The sequence below is a fragment of the Podarcis erhardii genome (genome assembly GCF_964252035.2).
Source record: "Podarcis erhardii genome assembly, chromosome: 8".
NCBI lineage: Eukaryota > Metazoa > Chordata > Lepidosauria > Squamata > Lacertidae > Podarcis > Podarcis erhardii.
Window position 1 is genome coordinate 91,986,468 of NC_138499.1, and position 21,840 is coordinate 92,008,307.

At 43.9% G+C, this 21,840-nt stretch overlaps 1 protein-coding gene across 2 annotated transcripts in view; it reads left to right on the plus strand.

Annotated features, from left to right (window-relative positions):
* The window catches only part of SEMA5A (semaphorin 5A), a 169,582-nt gene that overhangs the window by 75,916 nt on the left and 71,826 nt on the right, over positions 1-21,840 (plus strand). For both annotated transcript variants that reach the window (XM_081872623.1, XM_081872624.1), the window contains exons 2-4: positions 6,035-6,232; positions 12,441-12,540; positions 15,811-15,856. In XM_081872623.1, coding sequence (XP_081728749.1) covers positions 6,103-6,232; positions 12,441-12,540; positions 15,811-15,856 — 276 coding nt within the window. In that variant the 5' untranslated portion in view covers positions 6,035-6,102. The remainder of the gene's footprint in view (positions 1-6,034; positions 6,233-12,440; positions 12,541-15,810; positions 15,857-21,840) is intronic.

The window sequence follows — 21,840 nt, forward strand, 5'->3', positions numbered from 1 at the left end:
AACCTGAAGCACCACTTTAGCTAATGGGGCCTCCTGCTGCCACTGAGCCGCCGGAGCACGATTTCTGTTCTCATCCTGAAGCAAAGTTCTTAACCCGAGGTACTATTTCTGGGTTAGCAGAGTCTGTAACCTGAAGTGTATGTAACCTGAGGTATCACTGTACATTGTTTTGTATTCATAAGGAAAGATGGAGAAGTAAAACCACGACATCTTTTGATGTTTGCCCCAGGAACTATGGGGTGGGTTGGGGACTGTGAAACCAAAATCATATTTAAAATCTTCAAGATGAAATATGGGAGCACAATCTTAAAAACATCACTGTAGCTGTCTCACCTCTTAATTGTAGCATGGATAGAGCTGCTTTAAATATATTATATTTTGTGTGTGAGGGGAAAATTCCAGAGGAATAAGTATTTTGCTGTTAAACCCTGGATTGGATTGTCTGATGGGTTCTTTATGTTGCTTAAATGCTCCTGTGTTGAAACACAAAATTAGTTTCCTGTATTTTTAGATGAATTAAAAAAAATGTTATGTATTTTTTCTGTTGGAGATCATAAGTTGTACTACACTGCACAAAGAAAGGGCTTTCCACATTCTGGGTTCTTAATCAATCACAGGTTACATCTCGGTTATGGTAAAGCCTAGATGGTCCTTTAATAAGACTGTAAAAGTCCTTAGAGACCTATTAAGTGATATTGGAAAGGGCTGGGGGAGAGAACAATCAGCTTCTTTTATGAGCTTGCTTGGAGAAGGTTGTCAAAATGGGCAGGGGAAGTTGTGGAATTTATGGGCCATCCATTGATGTGAATGATATTAGTGTGGTAAATGTCATTATACTTTATGGGGCTAAACATGTTTCAGTGTGTGTGGAATTCATATTGCTTTTTAACAATCGTTCATACAAATGGGTTAAATGAAAGAATCTGACATTACCCCTTCCTATTTTTATTGGGGTTTTTTTGTTTTGTTTTTTAAAAGAGTGATAATAACATCTCAACAAAAATGCAGTAGATAGCTGGATTTTGATTTCTGCTGGTTTGCTTGAACTGCTTCGTTAGGACAAAATTCTTTTAAATCTTTCCATCTTTGCTTGGCTTTTGTTTTGATTCTTCATTATGCAGATCTGAGGCATGGGTGTGCATGTCTCCTGTTACTATATAACTGAAAGAGCAATTGTACATTTCTGTTTATGAAGCAGCAGAGAAGCAAGAGTAAGATAGTTGCTTTAAAAAGACCTTTCTTGATGGTGCTCTATTGGATAATTACCACCCAGTCGCCAGTATTCCAACACAGGGCAAGGAGTTAAAGTGAGGGCTGGTGACCCAGTTTTCAGGTATTTCTGGATGACACTGATTAGCTAGTTCTGTTTCAGTCTGGTTTCTTTCCCAGGTTTGGGACTGGGACAACTTTGGTTGTCCTGGCTTATGGTGTGCCCTGGGAGCTGGGCAGGAGAAGTGTGCTTCTGTTCAGCTTTCTCTCTCAGTGGCTTTAACACTATGACTTTCTTTTAGATCACCTGACAAGAATGGAGATTGGGGCCATTGTTTCCCTGGGGCCTCCAGTCCTTCCTGGAGTGCAACATAGATTACCACAGTGTTTCCCAACCGGTGTTCCGCGATACACTAGTGTGCCGCGAGACGTTGCCTGGTGTGCCGCGGGAAAAATTAAAAAATTCGAAAGATATCCGGAGAGGCGGCCTTCGGGCGAGTTTTAATTTTAATTTTCCTTCTCCCACTTAATGCCCCACGCTCGCCCGAGCAGCTTGCAGTCCTCGGTAACCACGGCGACCCGAGGGAGGGGAGGGAACAGGGAAGTTGAGGGCGGCGGCGAGCCGCGATGACGTCAGTGGGCCGCGCCGCCTCGCCCTGGCACGGTGTGAGAGCCCCGGCTAGTGGCGCGAGCTTCGGAATAAGTGGGATCCGCGTGCGCGAGACCGAGATCGCGGGTAAGGAGCTCAGCCCTGGGCAGGAGGAAGCGGGGCCGCGCGTGCGGGCCACATCCCCACAGAGAGCGAGCCTCCCCCGGCCCACCACTCCGGGCAGGTCCACTCGCATGAGGGGGCGGCGATGGCGACGGCCGGCAGCTTGCCTGCAATGCCATCCCTCGAGCAGGCGAGGAGCCCGGAGGCTACCAGATGCGAGTCCTCTTTCCCACCCTGCTCGGGAGTCCAGAGCACTTGGTCGCATTCAGGATCTAGAGTGGGGAAGCGGGGCTTGTGTCTGGGCTGGACACATTGGGCTGCCTGTGCCGCTCGACCTGCGGGGAGAAATCAGGGTGGGAGTCACGACCGTGAGGCAGGGCTGCCAAGTGTGGCAGAAGAGGACACGGCCGTCGCACCTGTCCTTAGGTAGGAGCTTCTTCCGTGTCGACCTGCTGCCCTAAAGTCTTGGCTTTTTTCTTGGCTTTTTGGCGGTTGGCACAGAAGGAAGGCAAGGGGGAGGGGGAAAAATTGAAACTTACACTTTCGTGCGTCCCTCCCGGCGTGACGCTGCGCGCTGACGTCACGGGGCTGTAATGGTGGTGTGCCTCGAGATTTTTTTCATGAAACAAGTGTGCCTTTGCCCAAAAAAGGTTGGGAAACACTGGATTACCAAACACACATTCTAAACAAGGCTGAAATGCTTTCAGTCAGGAAAACTTTTGCTTCAGCAATAGGGCTGTCACCTATATTAGATGTGGTTTTGCTCTCAATGAAAAGCCAGGTCTGCCATTTGTGTTTTCGATTGTATTATTCTTGTGCATTTATCTTATTCTTTAGTGGCCTTTGGTGGTTCATTTAGAACCAGAAAGATGGAGAACAAATGATTTTGTGAATAAAAACAATGCATCAAATGCTTGCAACAGCAGAGGATGAATTCACAACTTTCTCCAGAATTTTCCATTTTAATGGGGCTGCTCTACAGTGAGTTATCAGTTGTGGCCAGAGTTAAAATCTGTGCACAAATTGGTGGATTATAAATTTTTAGAAGTATAACTTTGACCTGTCTCTCAAGAGATTAGGGAAATTGTGCATAAGGAATGACTAATTAAGGTTGTGTGGTCAGGCTTTGCTAACTACTGCATCTCTCCATCTACCATCAATATAATCCAGAGAGGAGTGCAGACAGAGAGAATATAAATGAGAAAGCTTTTAAGAAACGAATTTCCCGAGTCAAAGCTTGAGTGCCTCTTGTTTTGTGAACCTCTTCTGCACATTAGGGTTACAAATATGTTCTTTACTGATCTCGTGATTAATTGTTGACCAGGAGGGGTGATTCATACTCAGAAGAGGATGAAATGCTGTTAAAGAGAATAGGAGTTAAATAACCATTCAATGCCTCTTCACTGATTTAGTCATTCTGTGTGGCCTTCCAGATTAATAGATGATAATGACTGATTTGCCTGAGGTTGCTCATATTCCCTATTCAGTTTTCATAGCATAAACTGTAAACTATCTAATCGTGTCTTATATGGAGGATTAATTCCAGCTGGAAGGAGTACAAAATCAACTGGAAAGACAGTGGAAACAGACAAACGGGGAGTGGAGGTTAGAGGGAGCCAGTCCTGCTTGCTATGACTGCACTCCATCTTGAGGCCAAATGTGCACAGATAATAGAGGCTGGGGGGAGCAGAGGTGGAATTATTTTGGTGCCGTACGTGCATGGAACTGTAGTGCATGTTTGTCCAATGCAAGAGGGAAATTCGCTGACTTTTCCACAGCCTATATATTTAGTAGCCACTGGCCAGGATTCATGGGCAAACTTCCTGGGGGCCGCATGCCCCCGGTGGGTGGAGCCATGGACAAAAGTGGGGAGAGCAACAGGTGCAGCTCTTTCATTTGTGCACTAGGCTGCAGTCCAGCCCCACACAATCTTTGCCCGTCTCTCCATCCTGGCAAGCAAGAGGCATTATTTTGTAGTTTTCTGATACATTCCAGCCACACAAAAGCAGTTGAGGAAGGTGTGTGCCCTGGGCAGAGAGAGAGACCTGGAGGGTCCCATTTGAACCCTGCCTGACACAGAGAAGTAAAACCCCCCAGAAGTCAAAAGCATGGCTGAAATCAGTTTCCAGTTCCAAACTCTTGGTTGAATATGTAGATGCTGAGGATATATGCAATGTTTAGAGCTCCTCCCACAGCTAATCACCTGCCTCAACAGAAACCCTGCCCCCTCTGACCTTTGCACAGGGAGAGCAGCTAATCAGCCACAAAGAAACACACACACAAGAAAACCCTTTTTGCTCCTTCTTCAGCTGCTGCCCTGCAAGCTTTTGTGGCTAAGCAAAAAAGAAAAAGAAACGAAAAGTACATTGAATCATTTCCTGCTAAGAGATAAAACGGAGCTTTGCCTTGGTGCAAATAGCAGCATTCTCTAATAGGTCTCATTTATTCTTATATTCCTCTTGGGTAATCTATATAGAAAGGATGACAACATTGCTACATATATAACAGAGATGTATGAAACAAAGCTCTCACGTGGAAACTCTGAGCATGGATTCATAGAATATTCATAGCAGAGATGCACTGCCCTGGAACACATGCATTCTGAAGGACCTCTATAGACTATTTTAAAAGAAGAGTGATACTTGTACAAATGCAACACTTTTTTTCGCTACTGCTTCCATAACTTGTTTCTTGGAGAAAAAAGCTGCATGGGTGTTTCCTTCCTCTTCTGGTTCTCCCACTGGAGGCAGCATTATTCGCTGTGCTCTTACCTTAAGGCTACATGATGAAAATAGAAACTTAACTACATAATTACATTTTTATATGTTTGGGACCAGTTTACTTAAAGGACTGCACCCATGTTTCCAGCCCATACTCTGAGAGCTAGCTTAGACCTTGGCATTGGGCGTTTATCGCTCCCAGTCCCCAGCTGGGGATCTGGGGCACATCAGGGTTAACAGATCTGTCTGGGGATTTAAGCAGAGAGCCCACCCCCATTTCACCACAACACAGGGGAGTGCACTGACAACCTTTCAGCATATGGCCAGTGACTCCAATCAACACAGCCCCTTTAACAGGGAACCGTGGGATCACCACTGGGGGGGGGGGGAAGGCATGTGTCACCGCTTCTCTCTCTCTCTCTCTCACACACACACACCTGCACTTAGGGAAGATAGACTAAAGGATTCCACCCAAGGCCTAAAACCACCAAAGTTGTGACATTTTGCTACGGGGAAGGCGAAACCTGCCAATGCGGGGGAAATCCCTTTCCAGTACTTTAACAGCAACCATCAAACAACCATAGCAGCGCCTGCATACCTGTAAAGAGGTTAACCTGAAATAAAGAGCATAAACAAAGGGAGAGTAGGGCGGGTGAAGCTCTGGAGCTGACTGGGGGCTCCCAAGTAGGCTCCACCCCCCTTCATATGCAAAGGAGTGACGGCTACCCCTTCTTGGTCCGCTCTCCTGGCTCCGCCTCCGCCCGTCACAATGGGTTCATTCTGAACTGAGGTTTGGCGGGAACCTCAATGGCTGTGACGTGGGGAGGTGGTCTCAAAGGATTGGGGGTGCTGTGCATGGCCACGCAAAGGGCGCCCTCTGGTTGATGGGGAGAGCGGTCATTCTACAGAGATCAGGCATGCCCCATCCCTCACATTTTTTAAGTGGGCCTTATGCTGATTTCTTCTCCACAAGGTCATAAATAGTGGCTGCTTATTGGGTCATGGCTAAGTTTTATTGTTGCTACTTTGTTGTGTTTGATTCTGCTGTCACTGTTGATAGTATATTTTAAGAACATTTATGAGTTGGATTTGTATTTTACGCATGCAGTAAACCACTTTTGGGAGGACTTCCTCCTAAAAAAGCAGACTATAAATCTCTTAAAATAAGAATAATTAGTTCCTATAAGAGGGGAAGATAAATTGTTGTCCTGCCTTTGAGTATCCTAAATTAGGGACCACTTAACACTTGGAGGTGTCAGGTGATCACCCTTGAAGAGGTTGAGTCAAGTGGCAAAAGACACTTTGGGTCCTTGGGCCAACATCTCAAGAGTCAACTGTCACCGAAGATTGGCCATTGTTGGTTTAGTTGTAATTATGTTGTGACATTCTCTAGGGCCTTTTCGCATCTGAAGACAAGAAGAGTTCCTGGCTAAGAGAGATGTGACCGGTGCACAGGAAAACATGGCTAACGTGCAGGATGGCATTTGGATGGTGATACTGGTCACAGGTCTGGCGATGATATACTTCGGAACAGTGTCCACAGAGGATTCCCAGTGCCAGCGGGTGGAGCATCCTGTTGTTACAAGTGAAGGTAAGTGATTGAGAAGGCGATTTCCAAATAAAGAAGAAGAGAAGAAGAAGAGTTTGGACTTGATACCCCGCATTTCACACCCCTTCAGGAGTCTCAAAGCGGCTAACATTCTCCTTTCCCTTCCTCCCCCACAACAAACACTCTGTGAGGTGAGTGGGGCTGAGAGACTTCAGAGAAGTGTGACAAGCCCAAGGTCACCCAGCAGCTGCAGGTGGAGGAGCAGAGACCCGGTTCCCCAGATTACGAGTCCACCGCTCTTAACCACTTCACCACGTTGGCAAAGAATAGCAAAATTGGCACTGATTTGTTGTTCTTTGGCTAGTTTCCTTATAGACCTCTGTCTGTATTAAGAAAATCTGAGATTGCAACAGTTTGGTTGGAAATCTCTGCTCATAATTGACCTGCATTTTAATTTTCACTCCTTTGAATCAGTGGGCTAGTTCATAAATGCTCACCAAGGGGGGGGGGGCAACGACTGCTGTGAGTCCACAAAATGTTTGGCGCACTATTTTCCCAAGAACAGTCATTATCTCTCAAGCCAGCATTGTTAAAAGGCTGCTGTTGTTTTGTCCGGGGCAGTAGCCCCAGCTAGCAAATGGGGTTCTAGCCAAAGGGAGACCTATCCCAAGCACAGAGTCCAGGGACTCTAGATCACATACTGCTAGCATCCTTTCCAAACCCAAGAAGCAGAGCCATGTCAAGCATGGGTTAGGTTCCGGTGAGGCAAGGTCAAACCCAGCAGAGGGTAAGTTCAGATGAACAAGGTCAGGCAAAACTGACGTCCTCTTCGGTCTCCTCACGAGCCACAAGAACTCTCCATTTCTCTCTCACCATTTCCGGGTTTGAATTGAATGATTTCATTATTTCCTGGTGTGGTGTGCGTGTGCGCGTGTGCCTGTTCCTATATCTGTATCTGTATATGATCCCAAGACCTCCATCTCCTGTGGAGCTATAGCCAATTTTGACTTTAGTATATATGTGGAGTTAGGACTCTTTGCTTCAGTAAGCATCACTTTTCATTCCCTTACGTTGAATCTTACCTGTCGTTCTGCAGCCCTCTTGCTCAGTTGGGTGGAAAGGGAGGGGGCACCTATGGAATGAGCAATGAAGGCAAAAGACCAAATGCCAGCAGGTTTTGACAGCCGAGCACCAGAGCTTTGCTGCACCAGGAAAGAAAGCTCTATCTGTTTGTCCTGAAGCTGCTTCTCCCCAAAGATATTGCAAGAAAAGTTATGCAAATATATATTAATAGGCCAAGCTACAGCCTGTTTTTACTCCACAAAGAAGGGGAGTCAACAGAGAGTGGAAATTTTGGAGTACTACATCTGAATTTAACCCATAATGCTATAAAAAGGAAACACTACTATTACATTTTCAAAATTACTGTGTTTAATTATGATAGTTCTATTTAAGTTTAGCAGTAGCCAGAAATCACTGACATTCTGTTAGGCCAAGAAAATGACACACACTCATAGCATTTCACACCTTTATGAACCTAACTGCATTTTCTTCCTGAACCTCTTTGCTGGTGTGGTCAGGAAAGACCCAAGACCATTTGAAATTTAGGAGGAAGCAGAAGATGATAGACTTGTATGTGAGAAACTAGCAAGCTTTCATTTGAGATGTCAAAGGACTTTTTTTAAAAAAGGGATTGCATATGGCAATAGCAATTTTACTTTGTGACATCAGCAGCCATTACTCTGATCCTCACACCCCCCCCCCCCCGTTTCACACCTATTTGCATGCCTAGCAACCAGCCCACTTCATGCTGGTTTAAGGCAGGGCTATGAAAGCAAGAAACAGCACAACTGCTTTCTGGAAATGCAACTAAGTGATAGTGCCAGAGGAACATGGGGAAGCAGACAGAGATCTGATCCTAAGGGACAGAGAGTAGGATGAGGCAGGAGCTCAGGGAAGCAAAAATAGGGCAAAACCAAGGGAGAATAATGCAGGCATTCATCAGCCCACTCAGCTACTGCTCCTCATGACAACCATATTGCTTTTTGCATTCCCACCATTTGCAGGGAGCTGAAAATGATTCCATAACCTCTTTTAAATCCTGATGAAAGGGAGCTAGAGAAAGAACATTGCATAAACTTAAAGGTGGTGTTTACTTGTGGTTGTAAGCTGCTTTCAGGTGTGAGGCCTTATTCTTTGTACTTGAGACTCCTTGTTCTTCTTTCTGATTGATTCTGATCAGACGTACAACTGCTTAATGACCAGACTTAAAGATGTCTTTGTGGGTTTTGCTGCTAATCAGCCTCCTTTTCTCCACAGGGACTGCCATAATTGCCAGTGTTCTTTCAGGGTACCAGCAGTGAACATATTGGCAATTTGAGCAGCTACGAAAGTTAGCAATGGTGCTACAGATGGGAGAAGGGGCATACTAGAATGTATGAATGAGGGGACTAATCAGCACAGATGCTGTTAAAAGTAAACAGTGATTACTCAGTGGGACGATAGGAATCCATCAGGGCGAACAAATAAATAATGCACCAATTTCTTCTTGCAGTATTTTTTTTTTTTTTTTTTTTTGCGTAACTAGCATACACCCCAAGGAATTAAACCACAACAATCTGATGCAAGTAACTGCTACACACAGCTGAGTTCCCTTACTTGCTGCAACTGTAATGACGATCTGCTGAAATAGATTCATTTACTTACTTGGCAATTATAGTTGCTGAAATCAGCTCTGTAAAATTCAGTGGAGGGCACAGGCCAGGCAAGGGTTAAAAAAGGGTTTGTAGAAGAACAATGGAGCCACTGATTGTGCCATCTGAAATTCAGCACAAGAACAATATTTTCTGAAGGGCAGGTTCTGGCTCGGATCTGGAGAACCGCAAGGCTGCTTCTGCATGCACCAGGACCAGTTTTGGCTCTTCCTCCCTACAGCATCTTCCCATATCTTTCTCCCAAAGCTACTCTTTGGACCAGAACAACCTCCGGTGCAGCTTCCAACACAGGATCAGGGGCTGTGGCCAGAATCCTAAAAGAATGATTTCCCATTTAGTCACCTTGAATTTATAATTTGAAGTTTTCATTCAGAGTTTGATATCATTCCATCATCTCCCTTTAAACCGGACAGGCTTGAGGAAGCCCTATTAGACTCCTCTTTGAGCTGTAAATCAACTTGCATTATCCTAGTTTACAGAAACAGAAGGCCTTTTGGGGGAAAAGATTCTCTCAGGCCTCCGATCCTTATGAAGTCCACAACAAATGGGCTGATTGCAGTCTGTCATAAATGAAGATTAATTGAATGAGCATCTCCGGCAACAGAAGGCAGAACAAATGTAGCAAAACTTTTACAAGCCTCCTGGAATTGCCCTGGTGACATATGGAAAGGGAGAGTAGCTTGAAATGCAGTTGTGTGTGTCTTGTTTCATTGCCTATTTGAAACAGAATTTTTGATTGAGCACATAGACTTAACGAAGATGATAAATTAGACTCTTCATGTTGTAGTTGCAGAACATTCTGTTATATTGGAAGGGGGTTGGCATATCCTCTGAGTGCCAAGCATTAGCTTTCCACTTCACTTCACTTCAGTTTCTTGGCGTTACAGAACATCTGCGCTCAATTTCCAGCTTTATTTTAAAAACAACCAAAAAACAAAATAACAACAATAACAGATAAAGCAGGAGTGGAATATAAATGGATGCCACAAGAAAATTAGAGGGGGAAACAGCAGATTGAGACGATTGCGTCCACATACTCTTCAAGTACCACATGCCTCAAATATTGCTTAGAAGCTTCAGCTGGGGCAGAGCATCACCAGCTCATCTCCTGGGGGGGGGGGGTGTCTTAACTATTTTGTCAATGCACTGAATAAATGCATCCTGCAGAGCACAGTTCAAGGTTCTGCTCATGACTGCCTCACCCATTGTGATCTCTTGCAGCTTTGAGCATCTTTGGCAGAAACCTCGTTCTCATTTGCTTTTTCTTCATTTTTTATCTCTGCGTTTCCTTCATCTGCATTTTTTTCTTTCACTCTTTCCCCCCTCCTTCATCAATCCTTTCCTCTTTCTTGTATTTCCGCTCCCCCCACATTAATTCTCATCTCCTTTCCCAGCCCTTCTTCTTCCATGTAATTTTCTCCCACTGTCTGCTGACTATTTTATGCATAAAGTTTCCTTCCTTCCTTTCTTGCTTTTTTTAAAAATTTTTTTTTTTTTAGTTTCATGAAAGACAGAAAAAAACAGCAGGCCCAGCAAAGAAACAAAAGCAAAACAGAAAAAACTCAGTTGAATAACCTAGGAATGTAGCTGGGTGCAGGAAGGTAGCAATGATGTTTACCACACTCTTGACTCATCTCTTGTTTCTTCTTCTTCATCATCTTCATGTGTCTCATCTTCTTGTCTCCCTTATCACCCCCACCACTTACCTTCCATTGATGTCTCCTCCTCTTTCCTTTCTTAAAAGTAATGGTCAGCTCATTCCTTGTTCTCTTGAGGCATTCCAGGGGCTGGCCACTGTGAGAAGCGAAGAACGGGCAGCATGTGCCCGGTCAGATCTAGCAGGGCTCTTCCTATGGTCTGAATCCTATTGATTTTTTGGCGTCAGTTGACCCTGCTGCTCTCCTCTTATATTTTAACCTTTTCTCTTTTTGTCTGTTTGGGTGCCTTTTAACTGCAAGCAAACTCCAATATTCCCTGTTTTCATTGATCCTTTCATTTTTGCTATCTTCCCCTCTCTTTCATCTAAATTTATTGAATGTCTTGACTGGTCACAATCTTCAGCTGCAACTTCTGTTTCATCTCTACTAGTGTTGTTTTTATTGTTTACACCCCTCCAAAACCTGCTCACTGTAATTTTACAAACCATGTCCTCTTGCTAAATTACAGGGGGTTTTGTCTGTTCTTATTCTCTCCTCTGATTGTTACATGGTTGGCCTTTCCATTTAAAAAATGAAAACCCAGTTCCTTGCATTCTCATTGAATAGCCTAAAGGGTGTGTGAGAACCATGACTAAGGTTACCAGATTTTTTTCCAGTGAATCCGGGGACACTTTTCAACTTCAGTTGGAATACAAAACACATAATAAGAACGACAGAAGCAAATATTGCCTTGGGCAACCGAAGGAAAGCAGGAACACCAATCTGTGTTAACTCTGGACTGTATTGCATTTACATGAACGCAAATGGCTTCTTCTTCGTTAACATTATAAAAAATGTAATATTTCTCCTCTGTTGCATGGCCTTCCTCGGAGCCCCTGCCTGCTCTCTCGGGTTGGGTCTGGGCTTGGTCATGTGCCCTTGCCCTCCCGGTGCTCCTCTCTCCTACCTCTCTTCCTCAGCAGCGGCGGTGGCGCGGCAAGGTCAGGGCTCCCCTCTTCTTTCTCCTTCCTCTTTATCTCTCTTCCTCCTCCTTCTCCTTTCCCCCTTCTCCCTGCGTCAGCTCCATGGTTTTCCTGGCCCCGGAGTGCCTCTGGACAGTTGGCTGGGCGCTCTTGCGCCCGGCTTGATTTGGGTCGTGGGGGGGGGTTAGTGGCTCCCCCAGTTGATGCGCCCGGCGTCCCCAGTTCCTGCTTGGCAGTGGCGGCAGCAGCGGTAGCACAGTTGACTCTGGCTGGCTTCTGGAGCTGCTTGTTGCCGTGGTGCCCACCATTTTGCCTTGCCAGAAGTCCCCATATGATGTGTCTTGTGCTGTTGAACCAATCACGCAACATTCCCTACTAATAAATCTGCAACACTTAAAATATAAACCCAGGGACATTAAATGAAATCTGGGGATGGATTTTGTCTGGGGACAGATTTGTAAATCTGGGAACTATCCCCGGGAAACGGGGATGTCTGATAACCTTAACAATGACACCACATTTTCACGATGCATGTTCACCTACATGAACCATAAATCCGCCCTAAACCATACAGTTGACAACCATAGCTTGAAGTTGCTTTTACAGGTAGCTATATAAGGGGACCAGGTTCATGCAAAACCAGGAAACGTGTGAATCTTGAAACCACCTCCAGTTCTTCTGAGGAGAAATGGACAGAAAGAAGCACATGAGTCTGTGCCTGGAAACCTCTCTATCAAGAGGACTGCTTTAGGCTAGCACTATGCTAAGGAAACAGCAACTTACAAGGCTGTTGTAAGGATTAATGAAATAATATAGGCAGAGTTGCTTGATAGCGTTGAAAAATCTATGTAAATGCTAAATATTTTTAATGCTAATAATCTGATTTTATGTATTTATCAAATTTATGTTTGTATAGAGATTGCTCCTTGGTTACATGTATTCAGAGCAGAAAATGCTGTCGACTTCTCTCAGATAACATTTGATCCAAGACAAAAAGAACTTGTTGTTGGAGCAAGGTGAGACAATGCTTTCTAAAAATTCTCTCTTATCAGATGGTTAATTTTTCTTGTTTGAATGCATATTTGATTAAAATACATCATTTATATCCGTGTAACATGCCAACAAGCTATGGACTTCAAAATTAGCTGTGATATTTGGTAACCACTTTTCTAAGAAAACTAGATTCTGCAGTCCTTGCAGTGTTTAGGACTTGAAGCTCAGTGATGCAGCCAAGAGAATCATATTATACAGTTCTGGTTAGACTGTCACAGTAAGGGAGGGAGGGGATGAATTAGCATTTGATTTGTGGGTGTTTCTCCCTTTCATGCAAATTGTGAAGCTGACTCACAACAGGTTAAAGCACTGTCTGTTACTGCTCTTTGTATTTCTGTCAAGAGTGGGTTTTTTTTTAGCAGCAGAGTGCATCTTGACACTCTGCTATGAGCCTAGACTTTTACTAGTTTCAAATCAGCCCAACGAACAAATCTTGCAAACAGTTAAGAGTCGGACATGCTTAAACTTGCCCAGCAATATCTTAATTTGGGATACAACTGTTGTGGCCCTAAGCATGCAATATTTTTGCCCTTTTTATTATCCTGCTTTTGATTCCAGCTATCTACAGATGTTGACTGTCCTGGGTTTCTGGGGTCAGACTGAGCTATAATAATACTGCTTTAAGGAAGTGGCTTAGATGATGACTGGTGGTTTGTTTTATTAGTTGCCCCAAAAAATTAAACAGCTAACCCCAAAAGTGTTGTTTTTGTTTTGATGAAGCAATGCAACTTAAATAAAACATGTCATGTCACCACCTGCAGTGTGCATGGATGAAAGTTCTTTCTTACGTTTGTTAAAATTCAGTTCTGATCAAATTGGTGAACATTGCTCCTTAGCCCAGTCCTGCCTTCAATGCCAGTTAATTTGAGCTTCCTACTCATAGCTGTCAACGTTTCCCTTTTTAAAAGGGAAATTCCCTTATTCCGAATAGGATTCCTCGCAAGAAAAGGGAAAAGTTGACAGCTATGCTCCTACCAGCCCCTCTAGAAGGAAGTAGGAAGAGAATGTTAGCAGGCTGCTGAAAAGCTCTCCCTTGGAACTCCTGGAATGTGCCATGAACCTGCTTGCTGATTTTTCCGCCTGCTCTGCCCTGATACTCCATGAATCCTACCCAGCTTGTACTCTCCTGGTTTGCCTTTGATATAGCTCTACCACCCGTGCCCTGGCTGTAAAAACAACCAAAAGAGATCTGTGCAGGTGGTGGTGGTTTGGTTCTGCAGAAAAGAAAAATATGGTTTTTCAGATCTGGGCTGAAGCAGGTTGCTTTGGTTTTTTGTTTCTAAAACCTTACGGCTTCAAACAATGGAACAGCTGCTCATCAAAAGGTGAAGGAATTTTTTAGGTTATTGCAATGTCTCTTTAAAATAATTTATGAATTCAAATTTGGTTTCATAGGTACTGAGATAGCAATAATTCCTCTCATTAATCATTGCCACAGTTGTTCAAGATGATGGCCAAACCTGAATTTGAATTGTTTTCAAAGTCAGAAAAAAACCTCCCTAACTCCTATTACAGATTTTATAAATATCTATATGACTGGACTGCATCAAAGACCACCTTCTGATATTCATGTTAATTAATGAAACTAACAGATTATCTTGGGCTGTTACCCAGCAACTACCTAACAAAAATAATAGTTAGCCAGCAGCCACAACAGTACATTTATTTTTATGATGTTTTATTAAAGTTTGTAACCAAGAGCGAGTGAGAGTTGGAAATGGGAGATCCAAAGTGCCACTGGAATATGGATGCCTGTATAAGAAGGTCTTCATGGCTGCATTAGAGATGTCCTGTCTACACATTGCGGATTTGATGCTGTCAGAGGAAATGTGTGTGAGAGAGAGAAATAGGAGTTTTAATAATTGAGACCACAGTAGTGAGGGTGAAAATTTCAAAGAAGTTTTTGACAATGAGCTACTGTAGGAAAGGAAGGTCGTTTCTTCCTGGCTGGCTCTTCATTTTTCTCAAATAGAAAACAGCAGATGCACTGCTGCTACAGGAAGGCAATCTGAGAGAGGCTGTCCAACTGAAAAAAACCTTCAGCCTTGCAATTCCTAAAACGGGGTTTCCATTCTGCATAAATTAGGGATAAGCAGCTGAAGGCCCATAGGCCAAACTGCCCTTCTCTGAGGGCTATTATCTGGCCAACTCAGAAACAAGATATGTGGGGTTGAGCCAATAGTCACTGACAGTCCACTTTGGAGAGAGGAAGCTTCTCCAACAATTTTCACCCCATCTTTATCAATCTTCTCCTGCAAATCTAGTTGCTGACTAGAGGAATATTTTATTTTTGTGCTTGCTGCAGGAAAGTCTACAGAAATATTCATGTAAAATGTATGAAAAGATGAGCTCCTGTAGATTAAGAAAGAAAAGAAAGAAGGTCCTTAAAGGACCTTTGCAGTATTCAACCAAATAATTGCACAGGGTGACTTCTGCTTGTGCAATGGGACTTCCCCTTCCCTTCCCCTTCTCTCCCTGCACCCCCCACTGTCCCCAAAACTGCTCCTGAAGGGGAAGATGTAGGGGAGGAGAGTCACATTGTACAAGCCTAGGTCATTCCTACTTACTGCTACTTGAATACAACCCTGGGCTCTGGGACTTCCTCTCTGTCTATGCTCCACATGTCAAGAGTCTATGGAGTTAAATATTTGATATATAACAGACACACAGATATTTGTATCTCCTCCTCCTAGTCACTCAAAATGCCAGTGGGAGTAAACTTTAGAGAAACTAAGAAAGAAAATGTAGATCTCATCCTAAGTTGCTTAAGGTAAGATACCTACAGTAAAATTATCAAACATTTCTCTGCTTTTGACAAGCTTCAGTGTACACTTAGAAACGCCTAACAAGACAAACAAGTTTTGAAACATCATAAAACTATAAAATAATGAAATACAGAACAAGTGGCCAACACTTCTTCACAAAATAGAAATGTTTTCAGCAGGCAGTAGATTTCCAAAATTGCAGGGGCTTGTTTGATTTCAATAGGAAATCTTCCAAACTCCTGGTTCTGCTAAGCTAAAGACAATGTGTAGTTAACAGATACATTATATAGGTTTACTCCTTATTGAAGAGCCAGGGGCGGCTGCAGCTATTTGTCAAGTGCACTGTCAGTGGCAAATCCAGGTTTACTGTGACAAAGGCTTTTAAGCTTCTAAATCAAGAATATCCAAGAGCCATGGTCTCCTGGTTCACCTGCATAACTGATGCCATTTCTCATTTCCCTCTTTTAGAAACTACCTCTTCAGGCTACATAGTGAGGATCTTTCTCTCATCCAGGTAAGCAGTTAACTTTTACCCCTCCCTCTTTTAAAAAAAGAAGCAAAACAAATGGACGTTAAAACGTTTTCAGTGAAGATGTGAAAAAGCTTCAGGATGTCAAATGGTGCAATTGACTTTTGTTTTGTTTCCCCCTTCTTTTATCCCCTTTAAAGCATTTTTATTGAATTTTATCTGCACAGTTGGCTTCTCTTGTATATTTTATTTCTCACTATACAGTATTTTAAAATAAATCTCAGAACAGCTTTTTGGGACAAGTTGTGTAGGCTTATTTTAATACGTCTTTCTTCTAGCAATTAGCATTTCAGGGACTATGAGCATGTGGTTCTGCTGCCTTCTGTCCTTGATGGCTAGTTTTCTATACAGAGGGTTTTCTCTCTCTCTCTGGTACGGAAGGGCATTTCATCAAGTGAATTCCCACCTGCAGTCTGAAGTGGGTACAACCTACAGTGATCTATAGACAAATGTATCTACCGTGACTTGTACATGCTCAATATGGTTGCTACTGCTGATGGTTTGTATTTACATTTCTTATAGATAGATAAGGTTTAGTTATGTCTTAGCTCCATATGTTATGCAGCCAGGTAATGGGTGTGTGTGTGTGTGTGTGTGTGTGTGTGTGTGTGTGTGTGCAACCCTTTGAGAAGCCCAGTGCACCTGTATTGCGTGCCTCCCCCCCCCCCATGTTAGGCGCAGCTTAGCACCTCTGCCACACATTATTTGACAGAAAACCTGGGTTGGCAACCAAGTATGTCAGAGAGAACTATAGCCAATCCTGGCTCTTTGCTAATACGCCCTTGTGTCTAATACTTTCCCAAACATGTTCCTCTTAACCTAAAAAGGTTAACAGAAATTCCCCATAAGCTAAGCATAATCATGGAAACTAATTGTGTGTATGATCCCTACCTGAGTCTGCATTTTGTATTTTGTATTCCTATTGCACAGAGGGTTTCAGCTGTTACTGAATTGCCTTTATATTCCATCTTGTAAAGATGCCTTTAAAAAACATACAAAACACCTGCTTGCCTTGGCAGCCAAAGGCCTTTATATTAGAAGCCCCCCCCCCGCTACAAGAGGAACTTGGTCTGTCTACCTACTCAGGGCAATTTTCACTGTGCTCTTGGGGCACAATGTGTCCAAATTAACCGGCTACAATTTTTTTAGAAAGGGGGAGAAGGAGGCATACGGTCATGCACTATAGCCGTCCAGGTGTTTTACTCCCTGCATTAATGAGGTTAATGGTGAGTGAAGTTGAAATACTAGCATATATGGGGTATTTATTGAGGGCGGCTTCACCCTTTGCCAGGCAAATATTTTTGTTGTGTGGTTACCAGAGCTTCCCATAGATACTTGCCTAGGAGAGAGACGAGTGAAATTAATGGGTATTACTGGAGATTAGGCATGCACAGGACTGAGTTATAAATCTATGGGTAATATTCATGCATGTCCACATGTCTTTTAAATGTGTGCACAGGTAAGAACAAAGGCAGCTATGTGCTACTTCACCAAGGACTGAAGTTCAAAGAGGTTGGAATTATAATTGTAATAAACAGAAATGTAGAAACTACAATTCATAGGATTTTTGGCCTGTCAGTTATTTATCTGCTGTAATGCCAGGTTCCCTGCAAGACTGCTTGCAAAGCACAACACATTATATATTTCACTAACCTTTCTCTACAGCCATCCATATAGATTCTTCAGCTATTGATATCATACACATTCTGGCTTTTATCAGCTTTTATTTTAAAGCATGTACCACTATCCTTTCAGTTCTGCCTCAGTTTGATTACAGAATTTGTCTGACAGAAGACCACAGTACATGTTACCAGTTCGACAGCATTATTCCAAAAATCCTGCCAAGCATTGCTAAAGGGTACGGCTGGAAATAAATGCCAAATTTGTTTGAGCACATTTTGACACAGCTTGAAGAATTTTCTCATAATTGCTTCTCAATAGTGTTTTGAATAATGCTCATTGCATCTCTAAGATGCCCTCAGCTGCCATGTGTTGGTACCATAACTGTTTGAAAAAGTAACTTAAAATGCAGGCTGCTCAGAGGAGCTGGGAGGGATGCTGGCTTCTGAGGGGGCTGCTCCATGAAAATATGCAGTACTGTTTTTTGTTGTTTTTTTTTTAAAGACAACCACCATGTGAATTATTAGGAATGAGAAAGAGGAAGGACCATTGCTGGCTGGCAGAGCATATGCACTGCATACAAAAGTTCCAGTAATGGCATATCTAGGCAGAACTCAGAATGTCCTACAGAGTCAGGTCAGGGGTTCTCAACATGGTGCCCTCCAGCCCCAGCCAGCATGACTAATAATCGGGGATAATAGGAGTTGCAGTCCAAAATACCTGCAGGCTGCCATGTTGCCTATCCTGGTCACAGTCATCTTGACTAAGTCATAGACAGGAGAACTGCTACCTCAGGAACATCCTGAAGTCACATAAAAGCTGGTTGGCTGGCCTGAGCCACCTGCATTAGCTCGACCCCTTCAGGAGAATGGTTTGTTCTTTTAAAGGGCCATCGCCCTATTCTGTAAAAGCTGCCTCCTGCAGGCTGGAGGAAGTGAGGGGTGTCCTGGGCTGACAACCCTCCAACATTTCTGTGACGAAAATAGAGACGTCCATAACAACAACAGCAACTTTACTATTTATATCCCACCCATCTGACTAGGTTGCCCTAGTGGCTTCCAACATATATAAAAACGTAATAAAACATTAAACATTAAAAAACTTCCAGACATTAAAAAACTTCCCTTCAGATGGCTCGGGGGTCAGATAACTCCATACCCTCCAACATTACTCCAATGAAAATAGGGATATCCTAAGGAAAAGGGGGACATTCCGGGATCAAATCAGAAACCGGGACAGTTTCTGTAAATCGAGAACTGTCCCTGTAAACGAGGGACACTTGGAGGATCTGATGGAGTCTGACAATAGTGCTTCCTCTGGCCTGGGTAGTCTGGGAGGAGCGGGAGGTGATGACTCCTCAGGCAGTGGCTTCTCTCCCTCTGAGATTACCATGCAGCTAGAGAACGTCGCAGGTTCTCTGAATGTGGGCTGTGTGATATTTTCCTTTCTTCCTCATGAGCTGTTGCGACAGAGAAAGCAGCACTTCTTCCAGGTGCAACAAGTCTTAGGGAGAGTATTTTGAACTGGTAAAAAGAACTTGCTCATGCCACCCTAATTTTGCAAAGTCTCACCAGTCTCAAGTGCATAACTCCTTTTGGGGGTCTGGCTAGATGTGACAGTCACCACTAGCTAAATGGGTTGCATCCACTGGTGACCGTCTGCTGACAGAAGACACTTTGATCCAGCAGAGGCTTTAGCAGAACCGGGAAGGAGGAGATTTTCTCCAGTTTGTCCTCACTGCAGCCCCCATCTATTCCTGAATGGGGGACCCTTCAGAACAGCACATAAGATTCAGAGGGAAGGGGGACCTTCAGAGGAGAGAACGAATTGACAAAACTCACCTCAGTCTCCTTTCCACTGAGTAAAACCTCCACTGGATTGAGGAATCTTCTGTCTCCATGAGAGACACCACAGGTGGCAGCAGAATGGCTTTAAATGGAGGCTGTTACTGCTGTTAACTACTACTGCTAAATTAAACCTCGGCTTGGCCATAACCCTTGTGCTCTGCTTGTAAGTTTCCAGAGCTGTCTTGTCTTACAGTTGTTGGAGAAATGACTGGAGTTGATCTAGCAAGGCAGTTCTCATGTTCATGTGTGTTCCTTCCAGGGCTGTCTTAAGCATATCCGGCGCCATGGTGCAAAGCTCCCTCCGGCACCCGCTCCCCCCCCCCCCCCGTTTAGGGAGAATGGCGCTGCTGGTGGGGCTGGAGGTGGCAGGCAGCGGCTGGAGGGCGGCACCAGGGCGCCAAGTTCTGGAAGGCGCCAGGGAAGAGGCTGGACACGGTGCCTCCCGGCTCAACTGGCTGCTTGGTGCTGCGGTGGCCATAGCAGAAGGAGGCGCTGGGCGCGGCACTGCTTCAGCGGTGAGCTGATGCTGGGAGGTGCTGCGTCCAGCCTCCGCCTCTTCCCTGGCGCCCTCCAGAACTTGGCGCCCTGGTGCCCTGCGCCACTGGCCTCTATGGGTAAAACGCCCCTGGTTCCTTCAGTAAGTAATAAACTCCATTCCCTGACTATGATTCAGTAGCTACAACAACTAACACATCTTGGAACGATGCACACTGATGCTATTCCATTGTCGCATGGGTACGATCAATCTGTGTCGGTCAGAGGTTGGCAGAGGCTCTCTGCCAAGGACCTTCTGCCCCTGATGCTTCTCCTCCTTTGGCTGTCATTGCCCATGTGCTCACCAAACCCAGGCCTGGAGGGGGAGCAAGTGAGTAGCAATGGCAGCAAAGGAGAAGCTGCTTCCCCACTGCCTCTCTCTCCCTGATCAGCTAGCAAACTCCTGGGGTGGAGGATGACGGGTTTTGCCAGAGCCCCCCTTCACCAGCCCTGCAAACCTGAAGCCTGCACTGATTACTGTCATTTTGTTCTGTCAAATTATATTCTTGGTTGCACTGCACCTTTGAAAAACATGGTGTTTGAATACATGGCATAAGATGTGAAGGCAAACAGATAACAATAGTAAAAACGCAACTAAATGGAATTATGAAATTATGTAGCTGTTTTCTGAGGTGGTGTAATCAAACCACCTTTGGAAATATTATATTTTGCCAGTGTCTAATTACCAGAGCCATCTGCCTAAGGCATGCTCTGCCATCTGTCTGGAATTTTGTTTTGTTCTTTTCTGTTTGTTTTCTGTTTTTAGTTTATAGAAGTTCATAGAATCACAGAATTGTGGAGCTGGAAGTGGTTGCGGTGGGGGATTAATATGACAGCAAAAAATGTGAACCTATTTAAAGACAATTATGAAAAATGTTGGACAGAAGTGAAAAAAGATTTAGAAATATGGTCAAATTTGAAACTTTCCTTGTTGGGTCGAATTGCAGTTATAAAGATGAATGTATTGCCTAGAATGTTGTTTTTGTTTCAAACATTACAGATTGTGGACAAGATGGACTGTTTCAAGAAGTGGCAGAAAGATATTTCTAGATTTGTCTGGCAGGGCAAGAAGCCCAGAATAAAATTTAAGATATTAACTGATGTAAAGGAAAGGGGTGGATTTGCCCTGCCAGACCTCAAACTTTACTATGAATCAGCAGCATTCTGCTGGTTGAAAGACTGGCTGCTTCTTGAGAACACAGACATTTTGGACTTAGAAGGATTTAATAATGCTTTTGGGTGGCATGCATATTTGTGGTACGACAAGGTTAAAGTACATAAAGCATTTAAAAATCATATTGTCAGGAAAGCATTGTTCAATGTTTGGATAAGATATAAAGACTTACTGGAAAATAAAACACCAAGGTGGTTGTCACCAATGGAAGTGAAAGCCTTTAAAAGACTCAATATGGAGTCCAAATGGCCAAAATATTGGGAAATTTTGGAACAAGAGGGAGACAAATTGAAATTGCAGAGCTTTGAGAAACTAAAAAACAAAGTGCGAGACTGGCTTCATTATTATCAGATAATTTGTTGTTTAGTCGTTTAGTCGTGTCCGACTCTTCGTGACCCATGGACCAGAGCACGCCAGGCACTTCTGTCTTCCACTGCCTCCCACAGTTTGGTCAGACTCATGTTTGTAGCTTTGAAGACACTATCCAACCATCTTGTCCTCTGTCGTCCCCTTCTCCTTGTGCCCTCCATCTTTCCCAACATCAGGGTCTTTTCCAGGGAGTCTTCTCTTCTCATGAGGTGGCCAAAGTATTGGAGCCTCAGCTTCACGATCTGTCCTTCCAATGAGCACTCAGGGCTGATTTCCTTAAGAATGGATCGGTTTGTTCTTCTTGCAGTCCATGGGACTCTCAAGAGTCTCCTCCAGCACCATAATTCAAAAGCATCAATTCTTCGGCGATCTGCCTTCTTTATGGTCCAGCTCTCACTTCCATACATTCCATTATCAGATAATGG